Raw genomic sequence first — 16,970 nt, forward strand, 5'->3', positions numbered from 1 at the left:
TAAGATGTCTGAATTTGCCTTTTTTTTTTTTTGTCACTTACCCTGAAGTCCCCCTCCAAACCAAGCCAGCTCATTTTTATGAGATTAGTGCCATCTAGTGGTGCAAATAACTGGCTCTGACTGTACTGTATACACACACGAGTGACAATGACGACATGACAAGCAAGGTAACGTATTCGTAGATCAGTAACAGATAAGGTCCATTAAACTTTGTCTGGTCAGTAGAGAATCTTACCTTTATTAAATGATTTTTCATCCATCATTTGCAAACATTCACTTTCCATTTTACTTGTGACAGCAGAATGCCTCTAACATCAGTTTTTTCTCATTAAAAAAAGAACCATTGATACAGTATAAATCATTTGAAGCTACAATTGAAAAAGTTTTTTTTTTTTTTTAAGAAAACATGCAGCATAGATAATAATCGAATCGAATTGTGAGACAGTCAAAGATTCCCAGCCCTAATATTTTTGTATTTGATGATTTTCCTAATTTTTCCCCATTCGTCCGGAATCCGATCAGCCATATGGCAATATCTGAAAGTTGACCTGAGGTCATTGAAAGCAACATAACGGAACATCCTTGTCCCAGATTGACACCCTTAAATTGCACATCTGCACAGGCTTCCGGCCATATTGTTTTTTTTTTCAAAAGTGGGCTGACTGAGAGAAACAGAACACAACTGAAGTCTTTCCAAGCACGTCATCTGTATTCGGTTTTTCCAGGCTTTTCCGGCGCCATGGCGCGCATTCTGCATTACAAAAAGATCATGGCACCCCGCCCCCGCAAAAATATAAAAAAATAAAAATAAAAATCCAACTTTATGGTAAGAGGCAGTATTTTTTTAAAGTATTCTTTAGCTGGGTTCAACAAGTGATTCGAAATGACATTTCCCCCATTGCTCCTCCGTCAATGACCGCAATAATCTTGCCATCACTTCCTCCGTCCTCTTTATTCACTCATCATATCTCAGTGGCGGGCGAGTGGAATAAGAATTAGATAGTCCGTTGACGAGCCAAAGTTGGCCAGGCTGGCTAATTTGTGCTCATCTTAGCTCAATCAATCAGTGATGAATGTAGTGATGGCGATTCAATCAAAAGCAATCATTTCAAGATAGATCGAAAGTTAAAATGTTTCATTCGGTTGCTATTGCATGGTCATGATTTTACATTGACAGTGTTCTTGAAACTGTTTAAAGCTTTTTTTATATACTTTCTATCTATCTATCTATCAATAAAACATTTTGGACTGTATTTGAAATTATTACTCTTACAAATGACCCCTCCCTTTAATTAGTCAGTCAAATCGTGGTTCCACAGTAACTAGTGATACGATAGCCCAATAATATCACAATACATTAATTACTGTGCACGCTAATCACTGTACAATAATATGTACGTAATAAAAACAGGAAACAACAAAATTTTACCTTTAGTTTATTTTTTGGCATTACGTGTAAACTCAATCGGTGCTCATTGTTATTTATATATTTATCATAGTACACATACAGATAAGATGTGACATAAACTCAGCATATTTGGATGTCCCATTCGTCGTCCAGGCTGAGCTCCAAGTTGCCGATGCTGAGCACGCCTCGCTCCGCGTCGTGCTCGAACTCCACGGAGTCGCCCTGGCCCCCCTCCACAGCGTAAACCTGCACCGCAGACGGCTTGTCCCGCACCCCCAAGATGCCCACTGAGCGCACCAATGTGCGGCACTTGTACCTCCGCACTTCGCCGGCGGCGCTGCTGGGCGACAGACCCGTGATGACGTTCTGAAGGTACGTCGTGACGAGGGGGTGTTCGAACTCACCGACACTGCAGACGTCCAGCCAACATGTGGAAGGAGCACAGGCAGAACTCCTGCTTGTCACGGTATAAGAAGGTGTGTCCGTCATCAAGATAGACTTCACCTTTGGCGACACCCTGAGGGAGATTGGACAGTGTCTTTCACACAGTGAAATATATAATACTACCTCCAATGCTGAAAAAATGTTGTTAAGCCGTGACACAAGATCGAAAATTTAGCTACCCGTGCCTTTCACATAATACCGGGCAAATGAGGGATATTAACTCATTTACTCCCAATAACGTATAAATACGGTTTTTTTTAATGTTCAAAGTGTCCCAAAGACGTATTTATACGTTTTTTTGTTGTTGTTTTTTTTTATGCTAGAGCATACAGAAGGCTTTGATGCAGCCTCTCAACCGCAAAGAACGGTTGCAGAAATGGTAGTTATTACACAAACGGCCAGCAGGTGGCAGCAGAGCAAAGGCGATCAACCAGGGCCATCTAGAAAAAAATTTCATTTACTTACAATTTTAAATAGATTTGTGAAAACTGATGAAACTTAGCTCTCTTCTAATGCTAATTGCTGCAAAACGGAAACAGAAACATACTTGTTTTTTTCCTGATGAAAGAAGAGACTTTAATCTTTCTTTTGATAGGTTCCATGCTTTTATAGCAATTGAGCACAATATTCTGTGGGCCTTGCAAAATCAGTCAAAATCCAGTAAAACAGCCGGGAGCGAACGGGACTGCTTCTGTGAAAATGGCTGGGAGTGAATGAGTTAATAAACTCGTGCTACCTCATATGCTACCTCCAATGTCAGTTTGTAAAATACTAGCCGTACAGTGTAAATTTTGACACCTTTTATCCCTCCATTCAACGTCATTATCATCCTTGCTCCTCTCACCTGAGAATCCAGAGCCACCGTGATGGCAAGAGGCATCTTCCGGAGGTCAGCGGTACAAGTCCCGGCCGCTACGGCACGGCACACCATCGTACCGCCTCGCTGGAAAACTGGAATCTAATGACCGTGCACAAAATGGAAACATCTGTTCGCTCCAATGGTTAACCCTTAAACTCCATATGTTACCTTGAAATACTTCATACAACAAAACTCTACGAGCTGTTGAAGTAGCACTATGTGATCAATCACATTTTACTTTTGAAGGATTGTAAACAGAAAGGTAACAGTTTCCTCTTGTAATCTGTATTCTATGTTATCTTAGCACATCCATTTATTTTTTTTTATTTTTTTTTTTTAGAGACTAACAAATAGCTAACTATCACCAATAGCTGGTTGGTCAGTCGGTTAGTCGTCGTCAGAAAAAAAAAAAAACTAGCCTATTCACTGCTTTTCAACCTACAAACAGAAAGATGATGTAATTAGTAACTTATCGCCATCATAAAACCTCTGCAGTATAACAAATGTAGCTGTGACGTCTTGAGTACCATTTTGACATTTTTAACTCATTGTAATGCACTTTATTCCTACCTACAGGATAACGATTGGCTGGTTAATTGGTCGGTCGTCTGGATCATTGGTTAGTCTATTGGTTGGTTGGCCAGTGAGTTGATTCGTCCCTTGTCACTATCTTAAAGCCTTTATCAACTATCACCGTGATGTCCATCCATCCATCCATCCATTTTCTTGACCGCTTATTCCTCACAAGGGTGGCGGGGGGTGCTGGCGCCTATCTCAGCTGGCTTTGGGCAGTAGGCGGGGTACACCCTGGACTGGTTGCCAGCCAATCGCAGATCACCGAGATGTCTTGGGTAGCATTCTGGGTTGGTTGGTTGGTTGGTTTGTTGAGTCGCAAGTCAGTTGTTTGGTTAGTCAGTTGGTTGTCTGATTCATTCATTTACTAGTTAGTGCAATCGTTAAACCCTTATCTGTGCTTGGGATGTTTGGAAAACCATTTTTTTGGGGGGGAGGGGGTGGCTTAAACCAATTTGTAGTATGCAGTTAGTCAGTTATAATTAGTTGGTTAGCTAGTTTTGAAGTTGGTGAGTCATCACCATCATAAAACCTTTCGTAACTAAATCTACTGATGTTTTGAGTTCTGAGTGTGTCTATGTCAGTTTTGTTAAGCAGCCCTTGACTCACTTCTTCATGGTCACATCTTTTCACCGAGGTGCCAGAACAGGACAAAAATCCACATAGAATATTTACCCTGTCCAAGGTGACCGGTATACTCAGAGTCCCTCCTCCTTGGTGAACCTCCGCTGATTTGATGTCATACCACAGCTAAAAGATAAGAAAATACAATATATTTGACAGCGGTGAGCTCTTGAATCAATGTTTACCGTGGCTTGCAAAGGTATTATGTATAAAATATGAACATGTTCAAAATTTCTTTGCGACAACAAAGACCATTAAGACTGTTTGGAGAATGTTTAGGAAACGCAGCAACCTTGAACAAACCCTGACATGAAAACAACTTTTGTTGGCATCTCAAATGTTCGCCCCTCAAAGGGTTTACAATACAGAGTGTGCCCCAGTCATGCGGTTCATAGGCTATTTCATAAAAAAAAGTCAAATGGGGAAATACTTTTGCAAAGCACTATACGCTACCTCCTCCGCTCCAGGAAACAGGACTTGAAGCTCCGTAATGCCAGCTTGCGTGACGGGACATGCCATCAGCGCTTCTCCTGCGCTCAACATTAACATATAGAATGTAACAAAAAAAATTTGCGATGGGTGAATGTAGAAAATGTGACATTACCAAGCATGTACTGGTGCTCCATACTGAAGATGCTCTGTTCCTGAGGGAACTCCATCCACAGAGGCCTGAACGTATAGGACACTAGATTAGGAACACCCACAAAGCCAATGACATCTCATGCAAGGGCTTTCGAAAGAAAGAAAGAAAATGAAGATAATTGTATTTTATCAATATTGGTAACAGTGATGATTTAATGTTGGCCAGGGCGATCACAGATCTGCGCTGTGAAGTACGGATGTAACAATAACGAGAATATTGCGATCGCCGTCGTCGTGTCACGATATTAAGAAAAATTAGCATCTCTTCTTTCATCAGGAAAAAAAAGTATATTTTTATCTGTTTCCATTTTGGAGCAATTAGCATTAGAATATAGCTAAGTTTAATCATAAATCTGTTTAAAACAGTGGGGAGCTTTTAGCAACATGGCTCTGTTTGATCTCTTATACTCTGCTGCCACCTGCTGGCTATATTTGTAATAACTACCATTGCCATTACCATTCAAGCGTTTTCTTCAGTTCAGAGGCTGCATCAAAGCCTTTTGTATGCTCTAGCATAAAAAAACATAAAAACGTTTAAATACGTCTTTGGGAGCAAATGAGTTAAAGGGTGTTAAAATGGTGAGGTTGTATTGTATCTGTGCACTTCCAACACCCTCTGGTGGTTAGTTTATTAGTGCAGTTTAATTTTAATTAGGCATGTACGGGCCATTGTGTCGGTAATATCGTGACATCACATATTAAAAACATCACTAATAAACGCAGCATTTTTTAATTTTATCTATAGTCATGTTCCCAAGCAGTGGCACTAACCTGAGCACAGGTAGGCCGTCTATGTGGGCCCGGTAGAAAAGAGTGTACCAATATGGCAGCAAGCAGTACCTGAGAACCCAGACGCTTGTTACTTTGGAAGTATTTCAAATGAGATAAATGCAATTATAGACGAAGGAGCGTGGTACTGCACCTCTCTTCAATGACGCGTCGGATAGCGTCGGTCACCTCGTCCTTGAACAGCCAGGGTTCCCGACGCGTAGTGTTCATCGATGAGTGACCTCGGAAGAATGGCTGCAGGCAGGCGGCTTGGTACCAACGGACCAACAACTCGTCGCCTGGCTCCGGAATGAACCCGCCGACGTCAGCTGAAAAGCGCGGGAACAAATTACAAGCCATTTCTTCAAGGTCATGATCACTTGCTTCGAGTATGAGTGTTGATTTTTTACGTTAGTGCTGTTTTGCTTAATTTAAAAACATACTAAAAACCAAATAAAAACAATGGTGGTGATTATACGAGGGCTAGAACAGATTAATGCCATTTCAACGGCATAACTATTTTTCTACTAGTATTTTTCCTGACTCACCTCCGCAAAACGAGATGCCCGCTACGCACATGGACAGACACATGGGGATTGAGATCCTCAGATACTCCCAAGTGGCGAGGTTGTCGCCAGTCCACACCGCTCCTGCATAACAAACACCGTACTCATTGTTTAGTTTTCGACGAATGTAAAGTTTTTCAAGAGCCTTCCCAAGTCAACATATCATCATCACTCTCTTTTTTTTTTTGTGTGTGCATGTGAGTTTGTGCTCTTTAATTTGCCTGAAACCTGTTATAAATCCCAGACCCTTCACCTTAACCGGAGACTTCAGTCCCGCCAGAGTCGTAAAGGAGACCAGAGGAAGGGTCAAAGGAAAGAAAGATGAAACCACATGAAATCCAGCACCTACCATACACCACCTATCACCCACAGAGTATCTTTCACCAACACCAGAAACATCTAAATTGCAACAGATTAGGGAGACCTCAAGAGACCAGAGGAAAGACTATAGTAACAAAGAAAGAAAGGTAGGATAGATGAAGCAGAGTGAGACCCACAAACACCAGCCTCCACTGATTCAGCAACTAGTAGGAGAAGCAAATTCTGTTTGAGTTTCAGTAAATGCTGGTATGGTGGATCTGGCATAGCCAGATACCAATACTGCCCCCCCCCCCCTACTCACACGCCCTAAGCCCAACGCAGACACGACCTAAAAACATACCTAGTCGCTGGGTCCCGGCGAAGAAGGCGCGCGTCAGAACGAAAGGTCTCTCTAAGCCACCGGAGCGGGTCATCAGGCCGTCCACTGCTGCCATTTGCTAGCAGCAATGCATTCATTACAAAAAAAATAAATAAATGATTGTGTGGTGCTCGTTGTGTGTTGACCCACTTAAGTTTATTTTCCCTCCCTCCTTCGTTCATTTTGTAGCCAGCCCCTATACCTCTTTTGTGTTTATTCCACTGTCCTTCGTGTTTTTTTAAAGTATTTTATTTATTTATTTTTAATCTTTGATTTCTGTACATATTTAACTGTTTTTTAAGGCTATTAAAAGTATTTTTATCATGGAAAGCACATTGAGTTACACTGTCTATGAAATGTGCGATAAACAAAGCTTCCTTACTTTCTTTAATTCTTGGCCTCAGGCATTAGTACATTCCAGCTTTTTGCTTCCAATCATTGTGTTCAAACATGCCACGCAAAGTCAATACTTGTTGGAATACCATTATATTTATGTTCACTCTTCCTCCCCTCACCTGGTAAAAGCCGTACATATTGTGCAACTCCCGGTGTTCCCAGCCCCCATATTGTACAGCATCCTTAGGCAATGTCAACTCGGGCCCAGTGAACACGGTGGGTTCATTCAAGTCAGTCCAAACATGTAGCGATGGTGTGGAACCCTGTGTGGAGAAACACACCAACGAAATCGGGTCTTAAAGGCCCAGTCTGCCAGTTTCATTCTGGAAAAGGCACTTTTTAAATACAGGATTTAAACAAACTAACTAATTCTCAATTTACAGATCAGGGCTTGTCTTCATTTCTGGTGGTGATTTTGTCCTAAACCCGCATCCCCCCCCAGCCTGTATTTTGCCATTTTGTTTTTGTTTTGTAAACAGTGGGACGTTTCTGTGGAAAGACATTTTTTTTTTACAACCCTCCAACCAATCGCAGAGCGGGGGGGGGGTGGCGTGTCGCAAACGGGGCCGGACGAACGTGTCGGCTGCGTGACGTCACTCCCGCGGCAATTTGAAAGCATGCTCGGATTTTTTTTTTTTTTCACTCACTCACTCACTCACTCACTCACTCACTCACTCACTCACTCACAGAAGCTTACATGTGTGAATGAGTGAGTGAAAAAAAATAATCCGTGCGTGCTTTCAAATTGCCGCGGGAGTGACGTCACGCAGCCGACACGTTCGCCCGGCCCCGTTTGCAACGCACCACCCCCCGCTCTGCGATTGGCTGGAGGGGTGTAAACACTGTCTTTCCACAGAAACGTCCCGCTGTTTACAAAACAAACACAAAATGGCAAAATACAAGCTGGGGGGGTGCGGGTTGAGGACAAAATCACCACCAGAAATGAAGACAAGCCCTGACCTGTAAATTGAGAAGTTTGTTTGCTTAAATCCTGTATTTAAAAAGTGCCTTTTCCACAGTGAAACTGGCAGACTGGGCCTTTAAGGTCACAGAAATAACTTGACGTAGGTGATGGGAATACACTACAGTATATTCATGGTAACACATCAAGCGTTACCAGGGGAAAGATTAGGTAGGGGACAGTTTGCGGTCTCCATTTATTCAAACTACTGGGATAGCAATGGACAGGGGAAAAAAAACCCAAACTTTAATCGTTAAATCTTCCCACTTAGCCCACCACCGCCACACCCAATCCACATTTTCAATATACAAAGTAGTCTAGCACGTCGTCGTCGCTCGTCATCATCCTTTTTCCTCATTTTCCGACAATTTGATATTTGACAAAATCGTGTCAGAAGTGGCACAAGAGATCATTTTTGCACCAACCTTGTATCGATCCAGGGCAAAGCACTTGGCGTACCAGGCCCGAGCATGCGGGCTGCTGAAATCTGGGTAATGCGATTCTCCCGGCCAGCAAGTCCCCTTGAATATCTGTCCCTCTCTGTCCATGACAAAATGCCCTTCGTCCCGCCCCTCTTGGTAGAGCGACCAATCAGAATCAATCATGATTGGGGGATCAATGATAACCACCAACTGAAATCAGAAAACGGACTGGCTGGGTCGGGAAATCAGATTAGGAGTACAGACTAAATGAATAAGCACGCAGACTCAGCATAGACTAAGATTTAGGACTAAGATACAGATTTAGATCTGATGTCTTTAGGACAAAAGGCTAAGGGAGGTCTCGGACTAAGACTACATACTTAGACAAGAAACTATTTTGTTGTGCAAAGTTATCAAGGGTGGTACAGGACTGAAGGGTAAGATTTCGGACTTAAGCATGGGAAAAAGGAATAAAGACTGGGACTTGGTACTTAAGACTAAAACAGAGCGAAATAAGGACTAAGGACCAGGAGTACAGATTTGGGTATATAGCGGCACAGGTGGGGTTAAAAAAAATGAAACTGGACTAAGGACTTGGACGACAGACTTAGGTCTAACAATCAATCATTATGTGGAATCATTGATAACCACCAAGTGCGTGAAGGACATGAATCAGAAAACCAGGTGACGACCTTCCTGTTCTTCTCCTCCAGGTGGCGCTGCAGGCCAGTCGGATCAGGAAACATTTTGGAGTTCCAGGTGAAGAAGCGCTTCTCGTCCGTGTGTTCGATGTCCAGCCACAAGACATCATATGGGATGCGGTGGCGGTCGAACCCAGCATCCACCTCCAGCACATCATCTTGGGTGTCATTGTCCCAGCGTGAATGATGGTAGCCCAGGGTGAAAAAAGGCGGGAGGACTTGGTAACCTGGAGGAGGGAGTCATGATGTTTTCTCAATTCTGGTCTCTAATCTCTCTATACTGCAGTTTTTTTTTTGTTTTTTTTCTGGTAGGTGAATTATAGCTCACTAAACTGTTCATTAAAAATCGCCGCGTAATGACGAGAGAGTAGGGAATGAATTATTCCCACCATAGTGGCGGTGTTGCGGCCGGTACATCATTACGTATATGACAAATCGCCGCTTGTGATTGTTGGCTCACATACCAGTCAGCTCAGCGTACTGGCGATACATCTGCGCTGGAGTCGGGCCCAGCAGAACCATGCAGTCTATCACTCCGCTCTCAGACAGCCAGTGGACATCGGTGTGGGGTAGTAGCCCGTTTTCTTCCTGGAGGAAGTCAAGAAAATGGGAGAACTGGGAAACTGCAGTTTGTGATGTTCCTTGGGTTTGGTTTAAGTTTGTACTACACAGGGACGTTTTTTATTTATTTATTTTTTGCTCTGGGCAATTTACTCAACAGGTGTGACTAAAAGTCAACTAGAATAAAACATTTATTATTTAATGAAGTAAAATGTATTCAAATACTGGAATGTCGTGCAGACAAATTTTTGCAATTTGACCTGAGGCTGGAGGAACGCTGGGTCGGTCTGATAATGGTGGAGCCATAAAACAACATAAGACAAAAGCCGAACATAGGACTAAGGGTCTTAGGAATTAGGACAAAAGATTATGAATTAATACTAAAGACAAAACTACAGACCAACTGAGACTTACTAAAGACTGTGACAGTCTGAAAAACTAAAATAGCACTAAAGATTTAAGATTGGGGTAGGAATGGATGACAAATTAGAGACTTAGGACAACCGACAGACGGTTTAAAAGATAAAGACTGGAATAAAGAGTAAAATAGGACTTAAAATGAACACCTATGATTTAGTTCTAAAGATTAAAACAGGACTACAGACAGACAAATGACTGAGGGTGAGATATTACAACTAAAATGTTGGATTTAGTCTCAGACAAAGTCAAAGTCTAAAATAGGATGGAAGACTAAGGAATATAATTTAATACTGAAGACTAGTATTTAATTCATTCACTCCCAGCCATTTTCACAGAAGCAATCCCGTTCGCTCCCGGCTGTTTTACTGTATTTTGACTGATTTTGCAAGGCCCACAGAATATTGTGTTTTATGGCTATAAAAGCATGGAACCTATCAAAAGAAAGCTTAAAGTCTCTTCTTTCATCAGGAAAATCTGTTTCCGTTTTGCAGCATTATCATTAGAAGAGTTTCATCAGTTTTTGCAAATCTATTTAAAATTGTAAGTAATTGACCTTTTTTTCTAGATGGCCCTGGTTGATCTCCTTTGCTCTGCTGCCACCTGCTGGCCGTTTGTGTAATAACTACCATTTCTGCAACCGTTCTTTGCAGTTGAGAGGCTGAATCAAAGCCTTCTGTATGCTCTAGCATTAAAAAAACAAACAAACAAAAAAAACGTATAAATACGTCTTTGGGACACTTCGAACATAAAAAAAACGTATTTACACGTTATTGGGAGCAAATGAGTCAAGACTAAATACTGGTACTTAGTAAAAACTAAGAAATAATCAGACTAAAATATGCCGATTATGTGGGACTTGGAGTACAGATTTAGGACTAAAGACTAGGATTTGGGACTAAAGAGTAAAACATGACTAAGGACTGCAGACCTGGGTCTAAAGACTAGGATTCAGGACAAAAGGCTAAGAGGGGTCCGAACCTAAGTCTTATGAAGACTAAAAATGGATCAACAACTAGGACAGACAGACTCAGGACTATAAACTAGTACTGTATCACCAGTACCTGGTTGTAGTTTACGTGTACAAATGAGTTTGAGGCATTGAGCCAAAAGACTCCCAGAGTTCGGTCCTGCTTGTGGGCCACCAGGAACGGGACGCTGCCGTAAATGCCCAAGTGGCTGTGTATCTCATAGGCATACACGTCCAGGTTGTACAGTCGGTATGGTTCGTCATCCCTGCGGGGACATCGGCGGAACAAACACAATTTATGCCCCAAGTTTTAATAAAAGAAACATGTAAAACGTGGGGGATAAATGTAGTTAAAAAAAAAAAAAAATACAACGGAACATGGCAAATAGTCAATATGAAACAAACGCTACAAATAGGAACTAAAGCTAAAAGACGCCGCCACATCCACAGTTTGTTGCATAAGTCCTGGCTTTAGAGCAACCGTACAAATATTGACATTTCAAAATAGCTTCACCGTTGTGTATTTTTGGATTACTCAAGAAAGTCATTACATTTCAGGATGAAAGAATGGTAAACGTAGAAACTAGTGTTGCTCCTTTTTTGGCTCCCGATACCGATTCCGATACCCAGCTTTGCAGTATCGGCCGATACCGATACCATACCGATACTTAATTAGAATTTTTTTCCTCAACATGAAAAAGCTGTCCTGCCATTGGTTCAGAGCATTCAATGGCCAATAGGATATCATAGCTTGACATGCAGTGAACATGTCACACATCAGTGAATGTCCTGCACCAGCAAGACACAAGATGCTGCATCCAAAATCCTATATTAGCTTTGGAATTAATGGTATCGGCCTGTTACTTGTGAGTAGTCACCGATACCGATACCACTGTTTTAATGCAGTATCGGCTAGTGTTGTTCCGATACCGATACTGGTATCGGCAGGGGTGCCGATACTGCATTAAAATAGTGGTATCGGTATCGGTGCGTACTCACAAGTAACATGCCGATACTATTAATTCCAACATTAATATAGAATTTTGGATGCAGCATGTTGTGTCTTGCTGGTGCACGACATTCACTGAAATGTGACATGTTCACTGCATGCCCATCTAAGATATCCTATTGGCCCTTGAATGCTCTGAACCAATGGCATGACAGCTTTTTCATGTTGAAAAAAAAACAAAACTTCGGTATCGGTATGGTATCGGTATCGGCCGATACCGCAAAGCTTGCTATCGGAATCGGTATCGGTAACCAAAAAACGGTATAGCCGATACCTAAGGTTTTTTTTTTTCCTATTAGGAACAATACTAGTATCGGCGCCTGTGCCGATACCAGTATCGGTATCGGAACAACACTAGTAGAAACAAGTCAGTTTGAGCGGAACAGTGTGTAAGTGTTGAAGGTTTCTCGCCGACATGGACCTGGTATCTGCCAGGCGGAGACTATCAGCGTGTTCCGGCACACCGAACACATCCCGGAATCCGTGAAGACGCAAGTCAGCGCCAATGCTACTGGGTCCTAGCAGGAAAACACACAGCAGCACACGTTACTTCATCTTTGTCGATGCTAAGAACACAAGAAAACGTGAATGACTGCATTTGTTCTGAGACAAACTGCAGCTGTAGTAAAAGGGATTCCTAAATGTTATTTAAAATATGTGAACCCAAACCGTTCAATTTGATGTCCACAAAATCCCCAAAGGTCTCTCGCCACAGATTGTCCTGTAACTTCTGTGAGGAATAGGAGACAATAACATTAATAATAATAAAACATTTGTAAAACAATCAAACGGGCTTGTGTCTTACTCTGACCTCGCTTCCATCTGCTGTGGGCCTGAAAAGAACAAACACGCCAATGAGAAGCATGTCGATATCGCGTTAGTGGAATATGAGTTAAAACAGCAAAATCCAGCCGTATTTATCAATCTCAGGGGCGGCCATTTTGCCACATGAAGATGACATCAATGTTGCTCAGGTGACAGCCAATCACAGCGCAGCTTGAGAAAACAGGTGAGCTGTGATTGGTCGTTGCCTGAAGCCTGAGCTAGTGGGATGTCATCTTCAGTTGACAAGTGGCAAAATGGCCGCCCCTTGAGATGGATAAAAACGGCTGGATTTTTCTTCATAACTCATATTCCACAAATGTAATATTAATCAGAATGTTATGTTGAGACGATGAGGTCACATGTAACATATTATTGTCAGGAAATGTTTAAGGTTGACATCCACTTTAACAAGTTAATAGTCAATTGATATACTCACTTGTGTGGACATTCCCGTTGAGCTTCGAGCCACAGCTTGCTTTGCGAGTTTAACGTCACTACCACTTGGTCCTCGCACAAGAGCTCCGCGCGGAAAGGGAACCGCCACACGCGGCACCTGTAGAGCCCCGAAGACCAGGACAGCGCCACCGAGTCGGGCTGCCGATCCTCCACTCTTACCCTGCCCACAGGATGAGGACAAAGACGTATGTGTAACGTCAAGATGTATGATGATATTTAAAGTTAGGCGCATTGTTGCAATTTATCAAAAAATTGCCCAGTAGATGATAAAAGCATGAATTTTGGCACATAGAACAAAAACACGGGAAAAATTCGAGCTATTGGGCCATCCTAGTTTTGACCCCTGACCCAAACGACAGCCATTTTTCAAAATGGCCGACATAAAATTATATACTTCCATCGCAGTTTATAGTCCAGTTTAGTTTGCTATGCTAGCTAATATACTTTCCGATCCAAATATTACAATTATTGTTGTTCCGATACCGATACTGCATTAAAACAGTGGTATCGGTATCGGTGAGTACTCACAAGTAACATGCCGATACCATTAATTCCAACGCTAATATAGGATTTTGGATGCAGCATCTTGTGTCTTGCCCGTGCACGACATTCACTGATATGTGGCATGTTCACTGCATGCTGATCTAAGCTATCCTATTGGCCCTTGAATGCTCTGAACCAATGGCAGGACAGCTTTTTCATGTTGAGGAAAAAAAAACATAGGTATCGGTATGGTATCCGTATCGGCCGATACTGCAAAGCTGGGTATCGGGATCGATATCGGGGGTCAAAAAACAGTATCGGAACAACACGAATTACAATGAATTAATAAAGCCAATTTTAGAAGCCTATCTAATTCAGAAAAGCACAATTTGGTTGATGAACTATGTGGTGTCATCTTCTACACACACTATATATATTCTCAAGATAGATAGAAGATAAAGCTTTGTGATAATGTGCTTGCACCAGCATCACAAGTCAAAAACGTCTGCACATAGTTTGCCACCATTTTAAAGTACATTTGATTCAACCCAAATAAATTTCATATTATCTACACTTTTGCACATCAAAAACAATAGGATGCAAGAAAAAAAAGGGCAAAAAAATGCAGATGCTTAATAAGCACCTTATGCTGACTATGTGTGCACATTCCTAACTCCCCGCCCTCCAGTAACAGTGAACATGTTTACTCGCCTGACCTTTCGCACTGCGGCTCCTGGGTGAGCACATCCGGGACCCGATAGCGCGCTTTAATGGGCTTCAGTTCGTCAATCACGATCCTGACCGTGTCGTTTTTGCAAGGTGACACGCACACGATCAGCTTGCTCTGTGGAATCAATATATATATATCTATATTTATATAAATATATGAATATATCTATCTATCTATTTAGTATTTATCTCATAAGCACGTAACATTAGGTAAGTTACTTTGGTGTAAATGGTTTAAAACTATCTTTTGAAGTTTATCTTATTTATTTATTTATTTATTTTAATTGATAGTGGACCTGAATGTTTGGTTCCAGCAACTCGAAGCGGGCTCCCTTTTCATTGAGAACAAGTGTATCCAAAAGGGCTTGATACTGCAATTTGGGACCCTCTGTCTGTCGCCTTGCAGGAAAAAAAAAAGAAAAAAAAAAGGAATATATTAAGTGACAAAACTTTCAACACAATTTAACAGTGACTTCAATTAAAATGGTATTCAATATTTTGTGTTGTGATCACTTTTTTTGCTTGTCTGGTTCCACACGTTTCATTGTATTTTGTTAATCATATTGGAAAATCGTATTCAAACTTAGTATTCGGTAGATGATCTTTAAACACAAAAGTTATAAAGTTACATTCATGAAATAAAATACTGCATTATATTAAATCATTGTTAGTATGACACACTAAAAACAATCATTTGAAAATTACACTGAAATAATTTTAAACACGTGAACACCAACTGTTGCTGTTACGACACACCTGTAAAAGGCAACTTCATGACTTTTCATGAACTTGTACTTGCCATCAGGCACACAACTATGGAAAGTAAAAACAACAACAAGAACATATTACGTTATTACATTTAAACGAGCACCCTTGTGAGATGTGATAATATTAAAAGGTCCACACGATACCTGACAAAAGGCTGTTTCACGTCCCCCATGTTGAGCGTAAAAGTAGGTGATACCGACTTGCGAGGAGAAACAAGTGATGTGACTTTTATCGTTTACACTGGGTGTAGTGTCAACGTACAAACACATGCTGAACTTTCGGATAGAGATTGCATTTCCTGTGTCCTATTTCAAAGTAAAAGCTCTATTTGGTATTTTATTTTATTTTATTTTATTTTTTATATTTGGAAAGGTTCCATGTAAAGCTTAAATAACTTTTTTTTTTCCTTTGAGGAGCAATTTAACTAATCACTTACTTCATTTGAGGAGCAAATTGAAATGACTAACTTTGATGAGTACACATTGTTCGTTGCCAAATCCAGTGTCACAGCTTACTCTCTCTCTCTCTCTCTCTCTCTCTCTCTCTCTCTCTCTCTCTCTCTCTCTCTCTCTCTCTCTCTCTCTCTCTCTCTCTCTCTCGCTCTCTCTCTCGCTCTCTCTCTCTTCCTTTCTTTTTACGTCATCTGTCTCCCTCTAGTGTGGTAATTTTATGTAGTAGTGCATAAAAGTTTGACATGTCATCCAGACCTCTTCCACTAGATGGCAGAAGACATATTCGATTACAAAGCAATCAATAGCCTTGAAGCTGAAGCAGCAGGCTTATTATCGCTTATCCTATAAAGTTCCATAAATCACGCAGAATTACAACAAAATAATACATTAATAGACCACTACACTCACATTAGAATTCCTAAATCTAAATGTTTTGCATTATATCAATGGCACTATAGGCCATTAATCATTTTACATTTGATTTTTTTTTCTTAAACTCCAGCAGAGAAGTGCATAACTTAAATGCATTATTAATTGCTTCTCTTAAAGAGATACTTTACTTATTTAAGCCATTTTTGATAATCAATCATTAATATTTTGCCTATAATAAATTTGATATTTTCATTATTTATAATGTACAATTAGTACCTATAAAAACACATTTCACAACTTGCTGTCGACTGATAATGACATCACGAGGGCTCTGGTTACCAATCACAGCTCAGTTTGTGAATGTCACATGACCAAACCTAGAAAACAGGTGATTGGTTACCTGAGCCCTTGTGATGTCATTTTCAGTCGACAGCAAATTGCAAAATTTTAAAGGTATTAATTGTACGTGAAAAATAATGAAAGTATCTAATTAATTATAGACAAAATATTAACTTTTTATTGCTATATTGGGCTAAATAAGTGATTTTTTAATTTTTAATTTAATTTAATTCTTTAATTTAAAGAAATTCTGACTACAAACAATTGTTCGCTATATGATAAAGCATTTCCAGTGTCTCCAAATACATGTTATCCATACATTTTAATATATTTGAAAAAGTGAAAATACTATTTAAATAAATTATTATACAGTTACTGTGTGGTTCAGTATTTATTTTTACATATTTTAAACCTATTGTTTAAATGATTGTTACAATTGCATGTCTGAAAGGAAAATGGCTTTTTTTTTAAAAAAACAAAAAAACAAAACAAAACAAAAAAACTGGAGAGTGGGCGTTAATAAGTATTTGTTCAAATTTCTCACCA

At 40.6% G+C, this 16,970-nt stretch overlaps 1 protein-coding gene and 1 long non-coding RNA gene across 2 annotated transcripts in view; one reads left to right on the forward strand and one right to left on the reverse strand.

Annotated features, from left to right (window-relative positions):
• LOC144030402 (uncharacterized) overlaps positions 1 to 10,217 on the forward strand; it is a 65,288-nt gene extending 55,071 nt beyond the window's left edge. The window contains exon 4 of the long non-coding RNA XR_013287249.1: positions 9,056 to 10,217. This is a non-coding gene — a long non-coding RNA (uncharacterized LOC144030402). The remainder of the gene's footprint in view (positions 1 to 9,055) is intronic.
• On the reverse strand, positions 1,436 to 15,523 carry LOC144030399 (neutral alpha-glucosidase C-like). The gene is made up of 23 exons (XM_077536664.1): positions 15,405 to 15,523; positions 15,250 to 15,306; positions 14,790 to 14,892; positions 14,481 to 14,608; positions 13,262 to 13,441; positions 12,812 to 12,833; positions 12,670 to 12,730; positions 12,422 to 12,518; positions 11,086 to 11,257; positions 9,508 to 9,631; positions 9,035 to 9,270; positions 8,346 to 8,552; positions 7,079 to 7,222; positions 6,546 to 6,642; positions 5,867 to 5,968; positions 5,473 to 5,647; positions 5,322 to 5,390; positions 4,513 to 4,577; positions 4,362 to 4,438; positions 3,960 to 4,034; positions 2,697 to 2,810; positions 1,813 to 1,925; positions 1,436 to 1,745 (listed from the first exon to the last, which is right to left on the reverse strand). Exons 1-23 carry the CDS (start codon positions 15,431 to 15,433, stop codon positions 1,529 to 1,531), a joined length of 2,664 nt encoding a protein of 887 aa, XP_077392790.1. The 5' UTR covers positions 15,434 to 15,523; the 3' UTR covers positions 1,436 to 1,528.
• Positions 15,524 to 16,970: the final 1,447 nt, after the last annotated feature.

Source organism: Festucalex cinctus, chromosome 11 (genome assembly GCF_051991245.1).
Source record: "Festucalex cinctus isolate MCC-2025b chromosome 11, RoL_Fcin_1.0, whole genome shotgun sequence".
NCBI classification, from domain to species: Eukaryota; Metazoa; Chordata; class Actinopteri; order Syngnathiformes; family Syngnathidae; genus Festucalex; species Festucalex cinctus.

What these genes read in the sequence shown, in the direction of transcription:
- LOC144030399 (XM_077536664.1), bottom strand. Translation starts at nt 15,433, where the DNA reads ATGGGGGACGTGAAACAGCCTTTTGTCAG. An exon ending in CAACGGGAATGTCCACACAA is followed by an intron (nt 12,834 to 13,261) that starts GTGAGTATATCA and finishes TGTTCTTTTCAG; the next exon opens with GCCCACAGCAGATGGAAGCG. An exon ending in GACGGCCTACCTGTGCTCAG is followed by an intron (nt 4,578 to 5,321) that starts GTTAGTGCCACT and finishes CTATACGTTCAG; the next exon opens with GCCTCTGTGGATGGAGTTCC.